General features: G+C 33.1%; 1 protein-coding gene across 1 annotated transcript; it reads left to right on the top strand.

Moving 5' to 3' along the window:
- The first annotated feature begins 2,529 nt into the window (after positions 1 to 2,529).
- On the top strand, positions 2,530 to 23,500 carry LOC132753771 (ran GTPase-activating protein 1-like). Its single transcript, XM_060744295.1, has 15 exons — positions 2,530 to 2,686; positions 3,143 to 3,202; positions 3,714 to 3,893; positions 6,201 to 6,335; positions 7,019 to 7,177; positions 8,420 to 8,533; positions 9,764 to 9,863; positions 10,432 to 10,516; positions 10,844 to 10,985; positions 16,526 to 16,621; positions 18,533 to 18,577; positions 19,658 to 19,718; positions 22,433 to 22,521; positions 22,778 to 22,902; positions 23,476 to 23,500. Exons 1-15 carry the CDS (start codon positions 2,540 to 2,542, stop codon positions 23,498 to 23,500), a joined length of 1,563 nt encoding a protein of 520 aa, XP_060600278.1. The 5' UTR covers positions 2,530 to 2,539.
- The last annotated feature ends 1,316 nt before the right edge of the window (positions 23,501 to 24,816 follow it).

The following is a 24,816-nucleotide window of genomic DNA, read 5'->3' on the forward strand; positions in this document are numbered from 1 at the left end:
ATTTTATTGATATTGAAACCATAAAATTCATATCTTCATAATTGAATACCCAATTGATCTTGAAATCATAGGGTATCGAGTTTTGGAATACCCAATTAAATGGAGCCAATACCCAATTCCAAAGGAAATGATGGAGTAATACCCAATTCACTTTTAAAGCTTATCTGTTGCTCTGCTGTAGTATTGTGTAAATTGTTAAAATTAGCTGCACTCTGAAATCTAGCCCATGCACACACTCTAGTGTCAGGAAATGAGTATGAGCCAACCTTTCTATGATATTGTCAACTGTCAGTTACTTAAAATTAGTAACACTAGTTATTTGGCTTCAGTGTCAAATTTAAACGTAAGCTCTTTAGCATACCCTTTTATAAATTATATTTTATCCTGAAGCAACCAATTTTCAATCACAACCTAAATTCAAACACATTCTTAATTCTGTGGTGCTGAAGCCATGTCTGACTTAAGTACATAAAGTAACATGTTGTATTAGCTTCAACACTTGCAGGAATGCCATACTTGATTATTTGTCAGATCTTATCAGAAAAACAATAAGAAATTGTTTGTTTTAAGTGACACATTATAAATTGCCAAACTTTAACTATATCAAAAAAGTCATTTATTTAAAAAAAATGATAAAAAAATTTCCGAGCAAGTTAATTTTTTTTAATTATTAAGTATTTGCTAAAGAGTTTTATCATTTACCCCAGTCTTAGGTGTATTTGAAACATTTATTTATATGATGTACCATTAGATATTCATCAGACTTTACGTAAAATCTTAAATTGTAATCAAGTATTTCCAAGTGATGATAAAATAAATCTTTTGAAAGCAATACCATCTGGCAGATCTAGACAATTTTCGATATTTGGTAATATTATAAAGTGGGGTAAAATGGCTTTTATGATTGGATGCATTTAATATCATTTTGCACCCCAATTAGCGTACTAAGAAGTGACACCTTAAACTGCCCATTTTATACACATTAACAGTAGTCATACCAATGCATTGAACTGTACATATGTTATATTATTAAGTGTAAGTTTTTTAAAATCTTGAAGAAACTGTTGAAAATTGTTCAATTGACTGTTGTGAAATTTTCTACATTTTTTAGTAGCCCTGATTTATCTTGAACAAATTCTTTAGTGGTGATTACCTTGCTGTTTGAATTTAGGTTGAAATATTCCTGGGAGTGGCCCTAGTAGGTCATATTGATTTTATTGTTTTTCTAAGAAAGATCAAGACATGTTGAAAATGTACCAACCTTAAAATGAATAAATGTTGATAGATGCATAAATATCTAAATAAATTTAAAGCATAATTTCCCCTTCCATTTATTATTGGCTAAAAACAACTTAACTGAGGCCATCCTTAAAAAAATGTTTGTTTGCAGTAACACGACCGACTCACAAAATTTGCCCCTACTCAAAATTTTTTTCATGGTCTGGATAAAATTTTTTTTTTTAATCAGAAAATTATGCCTTGTGCTTTGTTTTTGTTCTAGAAGAAATAAAATGTAGGTCTTATTAAATTAGAATTCAGTTATCAATTTATTAATTGTTACCAGATTATCAAAGCATATAATATTTTCAAGCATTTTGAAATTCCATGTTTATTTGGGAGTACAGTTCAATAAAAAAAAAATCGAACTACCTACCCACCTTGAAAATTCTGGTTTGGGTTACTGCACACAAACATTTTTTTAAGGATGGCCTGATTTAATATTGGTTGTTCCGGGCTATGGCATGACCAATGAAGAGAGACAATAATCATGCAGCTGCCAAAAATCTGACATGTAAAACTATGTAAAATCTGGTGATAAGCCAAGTATTAACATATAAAAAACTTATCATGAACATTAACTACCTAATAGTTCCAAAAAGGTGGAAAAATTCAGCACTTGGCCGCCTAGCCTTAATAGGAGTGAACGGTTTTACCCATTTAATTTATTGTTTTTTCCTACTATCAAACCATTGCACCTAGTTTTTAACTCGTGGACCAATTTTCGACAATACAGTTGCTAGTTTGAATTGGTTAATAAAGTTAAAAACAAAAACATAATTCAGTTACTTATCTCAATCAGAAATTTATTCTATGACAGCTCTCTGAACATACCATTTATTTAAAATTATTTAAAATTGCAGTGAATGTTATGACGTCATTGTTAAAAATTCAATACCATCACAGTGCTTTGACTTTAAAAAAATGAATATGGCCAATCATGGTCTTACACAGTTTTACTAGATTAGCAAATACTATCTAGAGACAATATAAAGACTTAGACTGTATTTTTTTACTGAAGCAATTGAAATGACTACTGTAGAATTAGAACTGAGACTATGATACTTAGCCTTTTCTCAAAATAGGCTATTAGCTAGAAATGGCCCAGATACTATGTAATCTCATTAAAACGAGATCACCATTATTCGTTCTGTTAGTTACTCTTTGTTACATAGCGAAGGGTAGTGGATAGTTAGGATATGCTTTAAATGAGGCTGCAAAACTATGGCAAGCTAAGTATTAAAATATTAATTTGATTTTTATGATATTCTTACGTTTAGCTAAGGAAGTTGTAGAAGCAATAGAACAATATTCCACAATGACGGCTCTCAGTATGGAGGGGAACACTCTAGGAGTGGAAGCAGCAGAGAGTATAGCTCAAGCTCTGAAAAAACATCCAGAATTTGAGGTATGGGAAAAGTACAACCTTGATTTTTAGGCCACATTAATCTATTCCCTTTCCCCTAAAAAATAGAGTTTATAATTGTATTGAATGGAACTTTGCCACTGCTTTTCTATAATATGCTCACATAGATTTTTACAAGCTCAATATTAATAGATGAATAGTAACATCAAGAATAATAATTAAAACAGTTGTTTAGTAATTTTATTCCCCTGAATAAGGAATTTAAGTGAGGATAAAAACAATGTAATTTTATTTTCAGAACAAATATTTCAGGACATTTTGATAGATAAAAGATCTTTAATTTAAGGAAACTAAAATGTTAAGCAAGTTAGTAGCATTTCTTTTTTTTTTGGCTTTTATGTTGTTTGGGTCATTCAAGATTTAATTAGAACTTTTCACATTTGAGTGTAAGTATATTATTGAATGTGTATAATGAAATAAAGATATGATTTATTTCAGAGAGCACTGTGGAGTGATATGTTCACTGGTAGATTAAAGACTGAAATACCACAAGCTTTGGTATGTACTTAATGTTTCCAAATGTGGAGATGTACATTCATATACAGTAATCGTAATGATCATACATGCTTAGCAATGACTGAATTTAGAGTCAAAGAAAAAACATAAAAAATCTTTTTGAAGGGATGTAGAGTAGACTTGTATTTCTCGTTGTACAATAAATTATAGGCAATATGACAAAGATAAATGTAAAATATCCAATGTGTTGAAAAACTGTAAGAATTATATATACTTAAAGAATTTTTCTCATTTTGTTTTATTAATTTTATAATCCTTGTTAAAAAAATGAACAAGCTATTGGAATGTGATAAATGTACAAATTGATAACATTTGAGATTTTAAGTTATTCTAATGATCAGTAATGTATGGAAACAACATAATATGTGTTCACATTATTTTTCTTTATAAAAAATACTTTACTGATATAGTTGTGCCAATACCAAATACTTTAATTAGTGTATGAAATGAAATATGAAATATATCATTATAAACAACAAATCATTATTTACAGAAATATTTAGGAGCTGCTATGATAGAAGCTAATGCACAGTTGGTGGAACTTGACCTTAGTGATAATGCATTTGGACCAAATGGGGTCACCGGTATCGTAGATCTCCTCAAAAGTAAAACATGTTATACACTAAAGGAACTTAGGCTCAATAACAATGGACTTGGTACCACTGGAGGAAAGGTAAATATATTTTGTCATTATGTACCTTTTATCAAGTATCATTGAAATTCAAATTTTATTATAAAATTTTATTACCTTTGCTTTGTTTGGTATGATAGTTTAACTGCCATATGAATACATCTGTGGATTTTTCTAAATTTTACCAGTTCATAATAAATGATATTATGTTGGTGTTATGTTAGCATTTCCATAAGAAAAATCATGTTCATAATAGTTTTAGCCTTACATACATTTTCTTTTTAAAAATCAAAATGCCCTGTAGAAGTTGAATTCTGCTTAAGACTGTCCTAGGGGACGTGGACGATAGCTTGTAATTACCACTACTGTTCATGAACAGACTCGGGCAAACCGATTTGGCTTTCTTTGGGCATTCTTTTCTCTCTATCTTAAATTTATTATTTTCAATTTATTTTTAAAACCTTACATATTATGCAGAAACTGACCTATCCTATGTTACTTCATTGAAGGCTAAAAGCTACAAAGCTACAAATCTTGTTAGGGACTTTGATTCTTTTATGTGTCACAGTGAGGTCAGGAAATATGCAAATTAATATCTTAAGGTTGGAGGTTCTACACAGATGCCCACTTTTGCCTAAATAATGCATAGAAGGGCACCTGCTGTCCACCTCCGTTTAGAAAGCTGGAAATTATTTATTTGATCTATACTGTGTTGGTGTAACTTAAAACTCAACAAAACAATGTAAAATTTTGCAATAAAGAGAAAATGACTGGATAATGATTTAACTGCTGTTTCTCCTTGCAAACCATTTATAAATATATTAACACTTTTAACTCTTAGAATTGCTCATAAAGTTGATTTTCAATTTAATTCTTAGTACACTATATATATATATAATCAATATCACCTTTTGCATATTTTCCCGAATTAATTGCTTCAGTTGGTCTAGCAAAGAAATTTAAGTTTTTAGACTTTTGGACTCCCTGTAAAACAAAATACATTTAAAAACCCAAATAATTGGGAAAATACCAACTTTCAGTCTATTTCTAGAACATGTTTTCTTAAAGTAATCAATATCTTATTTTCTGAGTGGGTTGATTTTTCATTAGTGAAGAATCTGATGGACTCACTGAAACCTACAGATTTCTTCATGATTGACCTCATGTTTGATATTTGTGTTGAAGTTCTTCATTCCTTTCTTTTACCTAGAAAAATCATGTTCATAATAGTTTTAGCCTTACATACATTTTCTTTTTAAAAATCAAAATGCCCTGTAGAAGAACTATCTTATATCTGTTACAGGAAATATTAATATATCAATATTAATCTTTTCATGTAATGATTCATTAATTGAAAGTGAGAGATACTAAGTCTGTTGATTGTCCTCGCTTATATATTCACCATGAATAATGAATGATTCAGCACATTATTGATATAAAATGATACATTATAGTGATGGTATTGAATTGCAATTGACATAATGGTGGCCATAGGTGCTATGTCAGTTTCATATATTATATAGATAGATATAAACAAAGCACCTCTTTTGTAAGAGAAATAACATGTCTCTATTTGATCTAACAGATTTTCACACCAGTGTCTCATTTACAAAAGATCATTGGAAATCAAAGAAAACTTCACTTTACTCAGATTTTATATATGTTAAAGTGGTAGTAATAAGGAAAATAATATCTAACAGCATTTAATTGATTGTTAATGAATTGCTTATTGCATCATGCAAATAGGTGACATTTAGGTTTTATTTTCTACATTGTTCCTTGTTTTAATACAACAGTTTACAAATGCCTGATTGTGGAACTTGTGACATACATGTATACTATATTAATATTCTCACAATGTCAATTCTAATGGCTGTTTCTCTATTGCTTTTATCGTTTTATTAATGTAAAAAAGCTCTATATTCCCAAATCATGTGAGATAAATGTTAAATAGTTAAAATTATAACTCTTAAAATTTGTCTGTCAAGTGAGGTGAATGTTAAATATCTCTTTATATTTTCTTATCCAGTGAAACACTTGAAATTTTTCTATCAAGTGAGGTAAATGTAAGGAAAAAAAAGACTCGGTTTATCTATAAAAACTCAGTATTTCACAGCATTTATCCCTTTCTCATTTTGAACATATGAATGTTGTTTTTATGTATATATAGCTTAGAACATGTAAGAAATGTCATTGTCTGATATAGATTCTGTGGTATATGTCAACTGTAATATATACAGTAGATTTTGGAAAAGGTTATACAATGCTATGTTACAATTATCTAAATGGGAAATATAATAATGGTCTCAACTAATAACTATATATGCATGTATTATGGAATTGTTTCAGATGTTAGCTGATTGTTTGATGGACTGCTACAACTCTAGTAAAGCTGCAGGGACTCCCTTAGCACTGGAAGTATTTATCTCAGGGAGAGGAAGGCTGGAAAATGAGGGATCAACAGCTCTGTCTGAAGTCTTCAAGGTAATTGCTCAGATATTGGAACTCATTGTGTCAGAGGACGTGACATGATTGAATGTATTTTATTGAGTCATTATGTTTTGGCTCGTTACAAAGACAGATTATTATATTGCTATGTAGGAATAGTTGTTAAGAATATGATGAACGTAAATGTACAGTATTTAATTTTAAAATGATGTCTATTAAGTATTATCTTTTAACTATTGTTTTACTGTATCATTGCTTACTTTAATGTCCAATTATTTATTATAAAATGTTATTTATGTGTTATTGATTGAATAGTTGGCAATGATAGTATAATAGCATCCAGTCTTATCAAGATAAATGTTACAAAGATCATTTAATCAATACAAATTTTGTTGTAACAGATTGATCCCATATTGTAATATACATTATATTTGTTTCTGACAGCTGATTTTTGTTTCTGACTGCTGATTTCTGATTTTTGTTTATGACAGCTGATTTTTGTTTCTGACAGCTGATTTTTGTTTCTGACAGCTGATTTTTGTTTCTGACAGCTGATTTTTGTTTCTGACTGCTGATTTCTGATTTTTGTTTATGACAGCTGATTTTTGTTTCTGACAGCTGATTTTTGTTTATGACAGCTGATTTTTGTTTATGACAGCTGATTTTTGTTTATGACAGCTGATTTTTGTTTGCTGACAGCAGATTTTTGTTTATGACAGCTGATGGGTTCATTGAGAGAAGTACAGATGCCACAGAATGGTATTAATCACCAGGGAATATCGGCTCTGTCTCAAGCGTTTGAACATAATCCAAATCTTAGAATACTCAACCTTAATGATAACACATTCACAGTGAAAGGGGCAAAATCTATGGCAAAAGTATGTATGATTTATTTTAGGTGATCTCTGAATATAGTCAGTCTAGAGCTGTCATCGATAGAGACAATATCGATGTATCATTGATATTTCTTTGACGATCAATAATTGATACACATTTCAAAAGATCGATACTTTTGACTAATTAATTAAATGTCTAGAAACTATAAATAAAATCACCCAAAGCATATACAGAACAGTCATTTATGTCTAATGTTATACTTTTGTTATATAGTGGAAATATTTGATAGCAATGGTGACAAAAAATATTGTCTGGAAAAAAAAATGCAGTGGACAAAACACTGTACAGAACATGTTTTTAACTGAAATAATTTAAACAGGTATGAAAGTGAATGATAGACAAGTAATTATAGGTTATTATCAATATATCGGTGTATTGTTGATTTTAGTCATCTGATATCGATATATCATTGATATGCTTTGCACTGAATCAATGACAGCTCTAAGTCAGTCAGTGACCATTTCTGTGATGTGTTGATTATTACTGTCAGACATAAATGATTAACTGATAAACCTACCTCACCATAATAGACTTGAATCTTGCTTGGCTAATGGCACATGTCCAACCTGTGTTAAAGACAACCTTACTTCAAAGATCACCTTGTTAATGAAGGGCACTCTGACTCTCCTTCTTTGATTAAAATTAACAAAATAACCATTCAAATAAAGTATTTGTCTTACAAGAGGAATAAGTCATGTTCTGTTCACAGGTTTGACTGTAGTTTTGTTTGTATGTATCCATTTAATCAGTTGTGTACACTGGATTTTTTATTTTTTGGTCTTTGAACTTGAATTATATTTAATAAGCTGATAATATATTAGTTCTTATTTATGATTTAGAGTCAGAATTTCTAATATCAAACTAAATGTGCTATAATACAAGCTATGTCATGATTGAACATGCTCTATTATAAACTTTGGTTGAGAGAATTTGGTTACAATTTTTTGTAATCCGTTAAAAAAGGTAGCCAATCAAAATGTTGTTCCACTGAAGTCAGAGATCTTCTACAACATTATTTATTTCTTTATCTGAAAATATACTTGTCAATGTAGCTATAATTAGAATATCATGCAAAAAATAGTTACTTTTGATACAGAATTACAGAATGCTGAATTATTGTAAATGTATGTTTAAAGGGAAGTAACTTTTGATGTATATTTCAAAATATGCATGTAATTGTTACTCCCCTTGGATGTTAAAGCTAATGAATTTTGTGCATTTAGGTGCTACCAAAGTTACAGAATTTAGAGGTGATCAATTTTGGTGATTGTTTAATCAGATCAGAAGGTGCAAAAGTTATAGCTAGATCAATACGTGATGGACATAAAAAATTAAAGGTAATATAACAAAATTTAGTTTTAATAATTTTATTGTCTTTATGTGTATAAAGTTATATATCTGATGCAAAATTTATTGTTTGGATTTTAAAAATAAATACATCGCAACAAATTGCCTTAAAGCGAGTGGCGCATGCACAGTCATTGCTAAACGGATAAAACCCTACCTAAAATAGTTGTCCTTGTCCGGAGCATAAGTCAGTCATTATAAGTCGGATTGACTTTAAACTTGGTATCATGCTTCTTATAATGACCCAAAGTGCAGTGCACAAGAACCGGTACTCTGCACTTATTAATTTTTGAGTAATTGCCCTTTTTTAATTTTCATACTTTATTTTTGTCTGGGCCATTTCTCCTAATGTATAAAAGCTATGGACTTGAAACTTCATAGGATGATAGATCTCATTAAGAAGAAGTGCAGTGCACAAGAACGGGTACTCTGCATTTCTTTTTTTTTGAGTTATTGCCCTTTGTTAATTTTCATACTTTATTTTTGTCCAGGCCATTTCTCCTAAAGTATAAAAGCTATGGTCTTTAAACTTCATAGGATGATAGATCTCATTAAGAAAAAGTGTAGTGTATAAGAACCGGTACTCTGCACTTCTTTATTTTCTTCATTTTTGTCCTGGCCATTTTTTCCTAAACTATATTGTTCACAAGGTGACACATCCGACTCGCGGAGTTCTAGTTTTTAAAAAAAGATACTCATTGGTCACTTGCCTGAGCCATCTTTTTCTTCTGTTGCTTTTTGGCAATTAGTACAGTTATGGGGATTTAGTATTTTGTATGGAAGTCAAACTACTACTTTGTTTACATTTTGCTACTTTTGTGACCAATAATTTCACATTCAGCACTACATTCTTCTGGTGATATACATCTAACATGCTCTTAAACCTAAATTTTATAAAACTCATACTTGTTTTTTTACAGAATGAAATAATTGAGCCGTGTCATGACAAAACCAACATAGTGGGTTTGCGACCAGCATGGATCCAGACCAGCCTGCGCTTTCTCTACTTGTAATAGGGTTTGTAAGCGAACAGCATGGATCCTGATCAGACTGCAAGGATGCACAGGCTGGTCTGGATCCATGCTGGTCGCAAACCCATTATGTTGGTTTTGTTGTGACGCGGCTTATAATATTTTTTTGAGGCATAATGGGCCAATTATTTTCTGTAAATGTTAGTAATTATGAATTATTCACATTGCTTGACTTGTGTATATTAATAGGAATTGATTCTTAGTGGAAATGAAATCAATAAACAAGGAGCCAGTGTTGTAGCAGAATCAGTAGAGAACAAAGACAATCTAACATTGCTAGACCTAGACTGTAAGTTTATTTTATAAATACATAGTGGAGCTCTTTAGGCATTAAAATTTAGTATATATACACTGACATTCATTTATTTGCCATGCTGAGAGCTTAAAGACACATCTTATTTTGTTTATTATTACTTCAACAAGCTGAACAGAAAGACTGGTCTCTATGACCTCTACTGTGTTGGTGTGTCCTAAAACCCAACCAAAAAGAGAAAAATCTATAAATGACTAGTTTAGTTGACTGTATAAAAATTATGTTCATATTCATATATAATATGGTTAGTTAATTTGTTAAGTTAAATGATATTCTTAGGAATTTACTCTTGATTTAGTTTAAGATTATTTGAAATGGTCCAGATTGATAGAATTTGTCCAAAATCAGAAGTCAAGTAGTATGCAAGTCAATTTTAAAATAACCTTTTCACTTAAAAACATAGTTCTGTGGTGTAAGATCCCGAGTAAACTTGATAAGCAATCATTAAAATTAGTGGGTAAAACATAAAAATTTAATGAAAAAGACCACTGTAACTCTTAACAAATTTTCAAAAATGGTAATTTGAACAAAAAATATTTTACAGCAAATCAACTTGGAGAGGAAGGTGTTGAACTTGTACAAGCTACATTAGAAGCAATTGGTAAACAAGATATATTAGGCTCCTTAAGGTTGGTTATCTACTTTTTATACCTATATTGTAATATGTATATGGACTTTAACTGACTTCAGTGTTGGAGCAGTGCCTTTGATGCTTGCAGAATTCATGATCTCAACATAAAAAGTAAAGCATTTTCGCAGATACTTATATTTTTCATTCATGATCATAAATAAATCCTTGTGAAGAGATGAATTAGACATCTTTAAATACATTTTGGCGGTCGAAAAGGCGAGATTTTAGCATTTAATCATTCAAGCACCTTGTATGGTATATAACGGAATATGGTATGTTAATGTGGTCTCCGGCACTTTTTTAAGTTTCACTATATCTATTACAGTGGTGATGAGGGCAGTGATGAGGAAGATATTGAGGACGATTATGATGAAAGCTATGAGGAAAAAGCACAGGAGGATACCGAGGGCGATCATGTTGATGACCCTCAACTTCAAGTGCGAGGAACAGCACTAAGTCCCAAACAGGTTTGTACTTAATATGTCTTATTATATAAAAGGACCATGCATTTTTTTTTGTGATTTTGATTTAATTATCCTTTAGACTGATTTGTTAAAACATTCTGTCCATTTTGCTCAGTTAGATAAATGGAGAACACTGGCTGTTGGTCAAGTATGGCTGTACTTATTTTTTTTGGGGGGGGGGAGGGGGGGGCAAATAGCAAATCTAGTATCATTAGATGAGATCATTAGATGAGAACTACATGTAAGGAATTGTCTTTGATATGAGGAAACTCATTTTGATTTAAAAATAATTGGTTAGTTTTGACTATAAAGTATAAAAGTAAATCAGACATTGATTGGTTCTATTTGCAGGTCACTGATGCTGACCTTGCTGCAGAAATGGACAGAATGAAGTTAACTTGACCCCTTGATCTCATCTTAAAATACTCATAGCAGCACTGTGTTATTGTTTTATTAACACACTTAAAAAGTTTTTTAAGTCACCCTTAACATGTGATAAAGGCATGCTCACCAACTTTTCAAGCTGTGCTTTCATTGACAGAACTTTGTTTCCATTATTTCATAAATTGAATGTTGAGATAATATTGTTTATGTAAACTGGTATAGCCAGTCTAACAATGGTAAGATTTTATCCACCAGTGACATATTTGATTAGAGAAGAAGTTGAGTAGGTATTTGTCTTTTGTCTCTGTGAAAAAGGAGAAGAGTTGACAGTGAAAGTGAATTATTAAGATATAAATCGTAATGCAGGTTTTTCATACACATGTTTGAGGTATTACATTTTATTTTCATACAAAAGCTTAAGATTTTTTTGAGACATCTTTTAATTGTTAATTGCAGTAGCAATACTGTTTTTAGATTTCATTTCAAATTTTGCATTTTATTGCTGTAATAACTTTTATTTTTAAGCTCAGTGAACCTGAAATTTTCTTGATAAGAAGTTCTTGAATATTGATGCAAAACTCCTTTTTTATATGGATTGAAATATGAAAAAAAAGTAACAGTCCAACACCCTTTGGGTGATGTGAAGGGAGCCTTCACTAAAAAAATATTCAATTTTCATAAGGATTATGATTTCATACTATAACTGAGGAACATAAAAAGTAAATATTACAGTATCTTGAAGGTTGTGAAATATGTCATTTTGTGTATATGTTGATGGCATGAAATAATGATGCATTACAAGATGATGAACAATGAATGAATTTGTAATGTTTTAATATATCTGTCTTTGTGTTCATTTATAACTATCTGTTAAATTCATTTTTGTAAGCTACCACATTGCATTTGTTAAATTGTTGACATGATTGACAGTAACAAACGAATGAGCAATGATGAAAACTCTGGTAATTTAACCTTCATTTACATGTATTGGTTAATGTTTAGAATTAGATATTGAGGAAAATAAGTCCGGTATTATTAAAACATGGCAAAATTAGATACACAGTTGAAAACATGTATAAAATCTCAAAATGTAGGCAGTAAGTTAAAAATCTTCATCTTTCAATGTGGGGAAAACACTTTTGTGCTTTAGGAATGCTTTCAGTTTTAGCGATCTTTACAAACAGACTAAGTTTAATCATGACCTACGGGAACCAAAAGTGATTAGCTTTTACCATCTTCTTAGAACCAGGCCAGCAGGTACATCTCTGACAGTCTGACCAGGCTCTACTGTTGACTGACCAACTCCCAAATTTTCATCTTGATCTCAAAATTTATAGTAAACAGTTAAGTCAGGTCCATGTTAGAAATTCAGCAGGTTATGGGTTAAGTACCTTCTTGGAGGAGATCATTTATAGCTTGACTAAGGAAACAAAAGGATGGATTTTTAGCTCATCTGTCACAAAGTGATAGGGTGAGCTTTTGTGATCGCTTTTCGTCCGGCGTCCGTCCGTCCGTCGTCCGTCCGCACTACGGAATAAGGATTGGGGGCCATCTAACTGTAAACAGAACAAAAGAGAACAATAGAGTTAATTCTGTAACAATAGAGCATGGGTGCAAGTTTTCCGGCATGTGCCGGAAGTTCCGGTTTTTCACGTGCCGGAGGGATCATTTTTGCAAATCACGTAAATCCGTTGAGATATTTGGAGGGGTATGGTGCGGGTCTACTCTTTCAAACTGAGAAGTACCACCGATTAGAAGTTCATAATCGAGAACGCTATATAACATACGGATGCTCACGGTTGTTCTCGAAGCGTCAATAGTAAACTTTCGCGGAAACTGCCGATAGTTTCCGAAGATATACGAGATGTTTACGAAAACATGTATTATTAATCCCGGCATGCAATTTCATCCGTGAATTTATTACAACGATTTAGATTGGCGCGCTAATTATAATCATCCAATGAAAAAGCGGCTTCGTTACCGATTCAGCTACAGAGTAATATGTAAACAGAAAGTACAATTTGTTAGTCAAAATGAAGTTCTACACGAATGATTTAATACAAAAGATTTCGAGAAGACCTCAAAAAATAAATGGAGATGGGAATGGTTGTCTGTATGTGATCGAAACGGGGATAACTACGGAAACTGGCTGGAATAGCCAGACGTTCCCGGCGTAGCTTTCTGCACTGTATGTAGAAAATCCATCAAGTATGGATCCAGCAGGGAAAAAAGAATTAAATGCACGCAGACGATCCAAACCATATGAAAAACAAACTTACTGTGAAACATAACCAGGCTTGTTTTAATTATCTTTTTTGAAAACAATTTATTGTTTGTATGGAATCAGGGTCAGCTCAGCCCTAATTAAAACGTAAACTCGGTACAAATCAACTCACTTTTCAATTTATTTATATATTGGTTTGTTTTATCACTCTTTACTGTTGGAACCACAATATTAAATAGTGGAAACAATATATGAATGCACATTTCTTTTTGTGTTGAAATGTTTTTGTTTATATAATTAAGAAAATGAGAGAGAACAGAAGAAAATAATTATGTGAGCAATATTTAAGTGAAAATACTATACTACAGTATGTATGTTATCTGGCATGTAATCATTCAAGGGAATTGCATTTTAGGCCTTCAAATGTGGTATAATGCAGGAGCTTCCGGGGGCCTCCGGCCCCCTGGACCCCTGGTCGGGCGTTGCCCTGGACCCACCGGGGGCCCTTGCGGCCCCCTGGCCCCCAAACAAATAGTTCAGGTTTTTCAAAATTTTTAACTTGCACCCATGATAGAGTAAGGGGCCATTGGCCCTCTATTAAACAATCGAAAATAACAAAAGAAATGGCCCCTTATTCCATTTCGGCCGTCCGCCCGTCGTCCGTCCGTAAACTTTTGCTTTAAATGACATCTCCTCATAAACCACTGAGCCAATTTCATCCAAACTTCACAGGAATGTTCCTTTGGTGGTCACCTTTAAAAATTGTTCAACATGAAACATGTTCTTATGGGTGTCTACCAAGTTTGTTCAAATAAAAGCCCTGGGGTCAAATTGGTTCGCCCCGGGGGTCATTGATTTTCCTTATATGTGTATAGCAAAAGCTTAAAAAATCTTCTTTGAAAAAAATCCAAATAGCTAGAGTTTAGATATTAAGCATGAAACATCTTCTAGTGAGTGTCTACAAAGTTTGTTCAAATAAAAGCCCTGGGGTCAAAATTGGCCCCACCCTGGGGGTCATTAATTTTCCTGATATATGTATAGCAAAAACTTAAAAATCTTCTTTGAAAAAACCTAAATAGCTGGAGTTTAGATATTAAGCATGAAACATCTTCTAGTGAGTGTCTACAAAGTTTGTTCAAATAAAAGCCCTGGGGTCAAAATTGGCCCCACCCTGGGGGTCATTAATTTTCCTTATATGTGTATAGCAAAAACTTAAAAATCTTCTTTGAAAAAACCTAAATAGCTAGAGTTTAGATATTAAGCATGAAACATCTTCTAGTGAGTGTCTACAAAGTTTGTTCAAATAAAAGCCCTGGGGTCAAAACTTTCCGCGCCCTAGAATGTCATTGTTTTTCACTATACATGTATGTGTATAGGAAAACTTAAAAAAATAATCTTTTAAAAAACCCAATGAGCTAGAGCTTAGATGTTTAGCATGAAACATCTTCTAGTAAGTGTCTACCAAGTTTGTTCAAATAAAAGCCCTGGGGTCAAAACTTGCCCCGCCCCAGGAGTGTGATTGTTTTATATTATATGTGTGTAGTAAAAACTTAAAAAATCTTCTTTTAAAAAACCCAATGAGCTAGAGCTTAGATGTTTAGCATGAAACATCTTCTTATGGGTGTCTACCAAGTTTGTTCAAATAAAAGCCCTTGGGTTAAAATTGGCCCTGCGGGAAGGGGGAGGGGAGGAGATCATTGTTTTTCATTATATGTGTGTAGGCCTTTATACAGGTGAGCGACCTCAGGGCCATCATGGCCCTCTTGTTTAACTTTTTCAAACACCATTTACATGTACATAAATAAATCATTCTTGCCCATTTTTTATTACTTGACTATTGAAAAAAAATAGGGAGAGCTGTTGTACTCACCCAGGTGTCAGCGTCATACGTGGTATTGTTTTTGCTTGCCAGTTGGTATCTCAAAAAGTACCAAAGGAATTTGGTTAAAAGTTCACACACTTACTTCAGAGCATAATAGGAAATCTCTATCCAAAGCCCATTTATCTAACATTGATTTTGACAGAATTGTGGTTCTTTTCGAACTTAGAAAATTCTATATTATTTACTATCAAGCACTAAGAATAGTCGAGCATGCTGACCTTCTGACAGCTTTATATAATATCACAATAATTCAGCAGGAATCCATGTACTTTCTTGACAAGTCTGAGCTTTCTTACATTTTCTATACATTTGATAAAATCTACAATATGATTATTGCATTATGGACAAAAATATCAGGGTAAATATCATGCATCATAAACAATCTCATGATCATATTAATTAATAATTTATTTTTTTAGATAAATTGCTCACTTTTAGTTGTTTACCTTAATCATTGCATTTTAATAATTTTTCAGAATTTCTTACAATCTGTTTTATAAAAAGTGTTGTTTTAAAGTGCACTTATTTTTGTACACTGTTTATTTTTGTATGAAGTTAATTTTTTGAAATAAAATATTGACACCTTATGATTGTGTAGTAATGTTTAGAAAATAGCTTCTTGTTATATTGATTGGAAAAAGGGCATTTATTTAAAGGCATTTGATAAATTCCAGAATATACATTCTGACAGGAAAAGGTACAAGTATACATATATAAGATCAAGTTCCCTGACTTTCATACTGTGTCCCTTCATTGCCATGGATGTTTGTTCGGCCTCTATTGAGATTTCATGTGAGGCAGTTGTACTAAAGGGTAGTCTTTTTGAAGATTGGTGATTATACTTAGTTACGGTTTGTGCCAGGAAATATTTTATAGAGGCCATTAGAGGGACACCCTAGGTCATGTAACACAAGTAAATCAACAGTGTGGCATTAACAATGCTAAGTTTAGCATTGTATGGTTAGTATGTATCTGCATTTTGACTAATGTAATTTCATGAGATTATTTTCTTGGATTTATAGACATCAGTATTTTAATGGTTTCCATTTTCAGAGTGTAAATGTGAAAGAATTCCTGTCATTTCCATCACCAACAAAATTACACAGCATAGGTGGTGATCTTCCTTCATCATTGAGGCAAGAATTAGGGGTATGTTTCTACTTCATGTTTATATAGAATAGGAAATGTTTTATAAAAGAGCTGAACATGGGACTCTCGTTGATCTGAATGTAGTAAGAAGTATGTTGTTGACTTTATTAGTTGTGACAAGTTTTGATTTGATGTGCTTGACCAGAAAGTGAAATATAAATATGTGTAAATATTAACTGAAATAATAATATGGAGCCAACTTTAGGGTGGTTTAGTTTTTTTAGCTCACCTGTCACAAAGTGACCGGGTGAGCTTTTGTGATCGCTTTTCGTCCGGCATCCGTCTGTCGTCCGTCCGTCCGTAAACTTTTACTTTAAATGACATCTCCTCATAAACCACTAAGCCAATTTCATCCAAACTTCATAGGAATGTTCCTTTGGTGGTCACCTTTAAAAATTGTTCAAAGAATTTAATTCCATGCAGAACTCTGGTTGCCATGGCAACTGAAAGAAAAAACTTTAAATTTCTTCTTTTAAAAAACCCAAAGAGCTAGAGCTTAGATATTTGGCATGAAACATCTTCTAGTGAGTGTCTACCAAGTTTGTTCAAATAAAAGCCCTTGGGTCAAAATTGGCCTGCCCCAGGGGGTCATTGATTTTCCCTATATGCATATAGTAAAAACTTAAAATATCTACTTTTAAAGAACCCAAAGAGCTAGAGCTAAGATATTTAGCATGAAACATGTTCTAATGGGTGTTTACAAAGTTTGTTCAAATAAAAGCCCTGGGGTCAAAATTGGCCCGCCCCGGGGGTCATTGATTTTCCTTATATGTATATAGCAAAAACATAAAAAATCTTCTTTGAAAAAACCCAAATAGCTAGAGTTAAGATAGTAAGCATGAAACATCTTCTAGTAAGTGTCTACAAAGTTTGTTCAAATAATAGCCCTGGGGTCAAAATTGGCCCCGCCCCTGGGGGTCATTGATTTTCCTTATATGTGTATGGCAAAAACTTAAAAATCTTCTTTGAAAAAACCCAAATAGCTAGTTTAGATATTAAGCATGAAACATCTTCTAGTAAGTGTCTACAAAGTTTGTTCAAATAAGAGCCCTGGGGTTAAAACTGGACCCACCCCAGGGGTGTCATTGTTTTTAACTATATGTGTATAGTAAAAACTTAAAAAATCTTCTTTTAAAAAACCCAATGAGCTAGAGGTTAGATTTTAAGCAGGACACATCTTTTTGTTGGTGTTTTCCAAGTTTGTTCAAATAAAAGCCTTTGGGTTAAAATTGGCCTGCCAAAGGGGGGGGGGGGGGCGGTCATTATTTTTCATTATATGTGTGTAGTAAAAACTTAACATCATGAAACATCTTCTAATGGGTGTCTTCCAAGTTTGTTCAAATAAAAGCCCTGGGGTTTAAACTGGCCCAGCTCCGGGGGCCTATATACAGGTGAGCGACCTCAGGGCCTCTTGTCTTTTGTTTTGAAATGTCATTTAAATATCTTATGTATATATAATGAACTGCTTATGTGTGTGAAATAATGTTCAGAGGATCTTTAGAGTTTTTTCTGCCATAATTTGATCTAAAAGTTTCTCTACAACGTTTATCATATTGACAGTACTGTAAAGCTACCAACATATAACTGCTATGTTATATTTTAATATCATGACTAGTTTATTTCAATTTTGCTCCACATTAGACTATCCTACCAAAGGGCATTTGCTTCAGTGTGGCACTTTGGTTAAGTTCTTTTTGTACTTATCCTTTTTTTCACTCAACCCTTTGAGATATTGCTTTGAAATGTAAAATGGTAATATGAAACTATCATATCTATATCTAGGCAACAGTACATGATAGACCTGCACTTATAATGTACATTTATTAGCTGAAAATAGCTGTAGCTCTACTTGATATCTTTTCGGTACAATTGTTTTGCATCAATCCATATTTGCACTTCTTTCAATTACAGAATGACATTAAAGATATAGATAAAACAGTTGGCACCTTGATTAGAGTAAGTATAGAAAGAAACAGAAATATATATTCATGAAAAATTTAACACAAGTCTTTTTAAAAAAGGGATGAATGTAAAAATATTTCTATGAATATACATGCAAATATTTTATACAGGGTCTTGTATTTTGCAGTTTGTCTAGCAACATTTTGCCTTAAGAATTTACCGGAGGGGAAGCGGCAAAATGCAAATATAATTTTAATAACTGATCTCATATCAAAAGTTTGCAGCAGCAATTAATTGGCATTTCATATAAGATTTTTTATGCTGATTATAAACATCTTTAAGAGCCAGTAGAATTAACTTGATACAGAGAACTTTAAAGCATAAAAAGTACGATTTCATTTTCCAAACCCCTTTCATCTTTTGGTTCTTTTGGGTGCCTGCTTTACATTAAAATAAAACAAGGGGGGTTTCCCCCTGGGGTCTTACTCCAGTTTGGAAAAGTCACCATTTTGACATTATTTGTTTTGGGTTTGCAATGAAAAACCCAAAACCCAAAGAAAATTTTCAAGTCCAAAGACTTGACAATTAGATCATTTTTGTTGTCAATGATATACCTAATTTATCTCCACTAAAAATTTTTTCAGTGTTTTATATAGGTAGGGTTGTAAAAATTTGATTCTAAATAGAAAATACGGGAATGGCAAAAATAGCCTTACTTTTTCCCAAGATAGTGGGGAAACTAAGACTATTGTACTCATCCAGCTGTTAGCGATGGTGTTGGCGTACAGGTCTCACTTTGGTTTAGTTTTTACAGGCAAGTCGGTCTTTCCAAAACTACAGAAGGAAACTGAAAACACCTATCTGAGAGCATAAAAGCGGTAATTGCCCAAGGTCCACAACTTTTAACATGGATTTCGACAGAATTGTGACACTTTTGCAACATTATTCAGGCTCTTGTTTTACTATCAAGTACTGAGATTAGTTGAGGATTCTGTCCTTGCGACTATAGTAATGGTTTAAAAATACAGAATCTGGACTAGTTAAATCTTTTGCATGGCATGAATAAAATGCTACTAAGTTTGGTGTTTATCAATATAATACAAAAATAGCAAATAGATATGATTGATTTTGTAGATATCTACAGTTGTAAGAGAAGAAGACAAAAAGTCTTGTGAAACAGTCTGTCAGTGTGCAGGTATGTTTGATATAATTTTACTCTTTTAGCCTTTGTTTAAAAACATATTATGAATGTGTTAAAATATACTGTACTGGAATTTTAAGTGGTAAATATATGGTAAGTTTTACTTTATCTTTATGTGTATTATGCAAGACATTCAGAAATTAAAACCTGCCTTTAGACGTGCAATTCAAAATCTTTGGTGCAGCAAATCCTTTATGTGACAATGGGGCTGTTAGTAAGAGTAAAAAAAAGATGAAAATTTGGTCTGTCTGAGATGTTGGCATGCACTTGCTAAAAAACGTAATAATTATTATATTTACTGGAATAGATTCCATAGCTTGGATAATGTAACTTCTTGCATTACATACAAAACTTCTATTTTAGCAAGGGAAAGTAAGCTTATAAGAATAAATGTTATTTATTAATTATGTCACTTCATGACGGTATATTTGTCCATCTCTCTACCCTGATATCCTGTATGGGTCTAGATCTCTCCACCCTGATATCTTGTATGGGACTATATCTCTCTACCCTGATATCCTGTATGGGACTAGATCTCTCTACCCTGATATCCTGTATGGGACTATATCTCTCTACCCTGATATCCTGTATAGGACTAGATCTCTCAACCCTGATATCCTGTATGGGACTAGAACTCTCTACCCAGATATCCTGAATGTGACTATATCTCTCCACCCTGATATCCTGTATAGGACTAGATCTCTCTACCCTGATATCCTGTACGGGACTAGATCTCTCTACCCTGATATCCTGTATGGGACTATATCTCTCTACCCTGATATCCTGTATGGGACTATATCTCTCCACCCTGATATCCTGTATGGGACTAGATCTCTCCACCCTGATATCCTGTATGGGACTATATCTCTCCACCCTGATATCCTGTATGGGACTAGATCTCTCTACCCTGATATCCTGTATGGGACTAGATCTCTCCACCCTGATATCCTGTATCGGGGCTAGATCTCTCTACCCTGATATCCTGTACGGGACTAGATCTCTTCTACCCTGATATCCTGTATGGGACTAGATCTCTCTACCCTGATATCCTGTTTAGGACTAGATCTCTCCACCCTGATATCCTATATGGGACTAGACCTCTCTACCCTGATATCCTGTGTGGGACTAGATCTCTCTACCCTGATATCCTGTATGGGACTAGATATCTCTACCCTGATATCCTGTATGGGACGAGATCTCTCTACCCTGATATCCTGTATAGGACTATATCTCTGTACCCTGATATCCTGTATGGGACTAGATCTCTCAACCCTGATATCCTGTATGGGACTAGATCTCTCCACCCTGACATCCTGTATGGGACTAGATCTGTCCACCCTTATATCCTGTATGGGACTAGATCTCTCCACCCTGATATCCTATATGGGACTAGATCTCTCTACCCTGATACCCTGTATGGGACTAGATCTGTCCACCCTGATATCCTGTATGGGACTAGATCTCTCTACCCTGATATCCTGTATAGGACTAGATCTCTCCACCCTGATATCCTGTATAGGGACTACATCTCTCCACCCTGATATCCTGTATGGGACTAGATCTCTTCACCCTGATATCCTGTATGGGACTATATCTCTCTACCCTGATATCCTGTATGGGACTATCTCTCTACCCTGATATCCTATATGGGACTCTATCTCTCTACCCTGATATCCTGTATGGGACTAGATCTCTCCACCCTGATATCCTATATGGGACCTAGATCTCTCCACCCTGATATCCTATATGGGACTAGATCTCTCTACCCTGATATCCTGTATGGGACTAGATCTCTGTACCCTCGATATCCTGTATGGGACTATATCTCTCTACCCTGATATCCTGTATGGGACTAGATCTCTCTACCCTGATATTCTGTATGGGACTAGATCTCTCTACCCTGATATCCTGTATGGGACTAGATCTCTCTACCCTGATATCCTGTATGGGACTATATCTCTCTACCCTGATATCCTGTATGGGGACTATATCTCTCTACCCTTGATATCCTGTATGGGACTAGATCTCTCCACCCTGATATCCTGTATGGGACTATATCTCTCTACCCTGATATCCTGTATTGGGACTAGATCTCTCTACCCTGATATCCTGTATGGGACAAGATCTCTCTACCCTGATATCCTGTATGGGACTAGATCTCTCCACCCTGATATCCTGTATGGGACTAGATCTCTCCACCCTGATATCCTGTATGGGACTAGATCTCTCTACCCTGATATCCTGTATAGGACTAGATCTCTCCACCCTGATATTCTATATGGGACTAGATCTCTCTACCCTGGTATCCTGTATGGGACTAGATCTCTCCACCCTGATATCCTGTATAGGACTAGATCTGTTTACCCTGGTATCCTGTATGGGACTAGATCTCCAAGCATTATCTAGGAAACTCCTGCATGTCTTGTGCAGATTGTATTTGGTGTTTAATGTTTGCATTTTGATTATAATCAATATTGACTACAATCACTTAATTGATAGTTGACAATTATGAATTTAGAGCAAAATAAATCCAAACACAAATTGAACAAGAGAAAATACTGATTCATGTTAAAATCTCAAAAAAAAACCGATGCTATTTTAACAATATACTCCGTAAAAACTCATAGTTATAAAGTGATATCTTTCATATGTTTGCATCTTTGTTTTTGTTCAATTAGGGAACTATAATAGATGTGCTTATTTTTCAGATAACATCTTAGAAGAGGCTTTTAAAGAAGATAGCAATGTTGGGTCTCTGTTTGCAAATGCATACCTTGTCTATATTGGTTTATTAAAGGTAGGATATTTGAAAGTTTTTTATCATTAGAAATGGAATATCATTGATAAGGTTGACATATTTTGGCAAATGGTGTGTTAAATAGTTATCTTACGTTTTAGTTGGCAGTGATATTTTACCAGAGTAGACAGATGCTGGAAGTAAAAAGAGGAAGCGCAACTGGTTTTTCTTACGTTAAACTTTTGAAATTTTCTGTTCTTTACATATTGTCTTGTTAAAATACTTTTTAAAATAAGTAGGGTTAAATGTAATTACAGGTGAGGACAAGAAATACCGGCCACCTAGTGATATAACAGGACCATTGATAGTGCTTGAACATATTGTAAAACAAACCTACTTCCCACATCAGGCAAAGAAAATAATTTCTGCTTTTATGGATAAGTAAGTAAAAACTAAAATATTACTTCATACTTATAATAATTAAAGATATACTATGCTCATCTTTGTGTAAAAATTTCTTATTGCAGATATTTTACTGAAATCTTTAGAATTTTAACTGAATATGACTTATTTAAATAAAAAGAATGCGCACACTATATATGGGAATATGTGTTCCTTTTACAGGTCAAGTAAAGCTGGCTTTTTAATAAAAAAAGATAACAGTTAAATATTTAGTCTTTTTTATTTTATAATTGAAGTTGTTTCCCCTTTATTCATTTAACTCTCCAAAAAAACCTTTTTTGGGCCCTTGATTATATTTTAGTGCATTATTTTCAGGGCCACAAACCCACTGTTGGATCAAATTCATTTGCGATAAAGAGGGAAATATTACAAAGGCTTTTGTTTTCCTAGGTATGATTATGGCCAAGAAAAAATTCCCGGGTGTTGGGTTTTCTAATGTTGTCCTAAAACCTGTTATTTCTGCCACTGTCACCTGAAAACCCAATTTAAATCATTAAATTACTGATTTAAAAAATGTATGCAAGTTAACTGTTCAATTGTAATATTTTACAGGTATCTTTCACTGCAAAGAATTTAATGTTTTTAGGGACGAGTTGTTTCTTTTTGGATTAATGTCAGTCCCTTTTTTTCCATCCCTTTTCCACAAATTTTTTTTAAACCCAAAATCTTAAAATCATTTTTACAATTTAAAACCCAAAAATTTTAGAGGGAAAGATCCTTTTTTGGGGTTTTGAAAAAAGTTATTAAAAGGGTTCCCTAGATGCCCCAGTAGGGCACAAAGTGAAAAAATGAGATTTTGGGGGATTTTAAAAATTACAACATTTTTGTTTTCCCCTTTTCCCTAATTTTATAAAATTTTACCATGGTTTCCCCTGGGAAACAATAAAAAAACCTTTATTTTAAAAAGGGAAAAAATCCCTAAAAATATAGAAATTGTACTCAGCCATCATATTCTTTGAAACTTCATGTCCTTAGGCTTAGATATTTGGCTAGTACAGAGGTTAAATATAAAATGAATCTGGGGTTAAAAAATTGTCCAATCCAAAGGTTACTTACAGTTACTGTATTGTTACATTTAATTGTATATTAAACATATTTCAAAAATCATTTTCTCAAAAACTACAGTACTTATAGCCTAGTATTTTGGCATGAAGCATCACTTTGCGGTTCCTTACAAAAGTTTAACCTCACTTATTCTAGTTTGGAAATAATATAGGAAACAAACTTCTCAGAAACCTTAGATATTTGGCAAAATTTACAGGAGCCTCTGAAAGTTTTTAGAATCATACTTGTCATTGTCATAATTGGCTACTCCGCAGGTGTTACCTAGTTTTGATTGAGGAAACAAATTTTTATCTTCTATGAAAATGACAGGCTAAGGACTTACGTATTTAGCATGTAGCATTGCCTAGTTGAACTCTGGTAAAATGATTGAATGGTAGCCCTATTAAAAATTTATTTAGCCTCAAAGTGACTCAACAATTTATTCTGAGTTAAAGAATTATGACTCTTCAGCAATTTAACTCGAGTGACGGTTTTAGGAGCATCCTCATCTTGTTTTTTTTCACTGTAGACCATACTTTCTGTTTTGTTTTTTGTTTTCATCAATACATCTCTTAAAGACTATAGTTATTATGCTTATGATAAAAGTGAATGGACCAGAAGAAAGTTCATGATCGACATTATTGATAAACAGTTGAGCATTATTTCCCACTTTTTAGCTCACCTTGCACATAGTGCAGGTGAGCTTTTAGGATGGCCAACCAAATGGCGTCCGTCGTCAGTCGTACGTCCACATTTTAAATATTCTAAGGACATCTTCTATGATACCGCAAGGCCAATGTTAATGAAACTTGGCAGGAATACTCTTTGTATGAAGCTCTATCAAGATTG

Source organism: Ruditapes philippinarum, unplaced genomic scaffold (assembly GCF_026571515.1).
Source record: "Ruditapes philippinarum isolate M1 unplaced genomic scaffold, ASM2657151v2 ctg2776_1_1_1_1, whole genome shotgun sequence".
Lineage (NCBI taxonomy): Eukaryota > Metazoa > Mollusca > Bivalvia > Venerida > Veneridae > Ruditapes > Ruditapes philippinarum.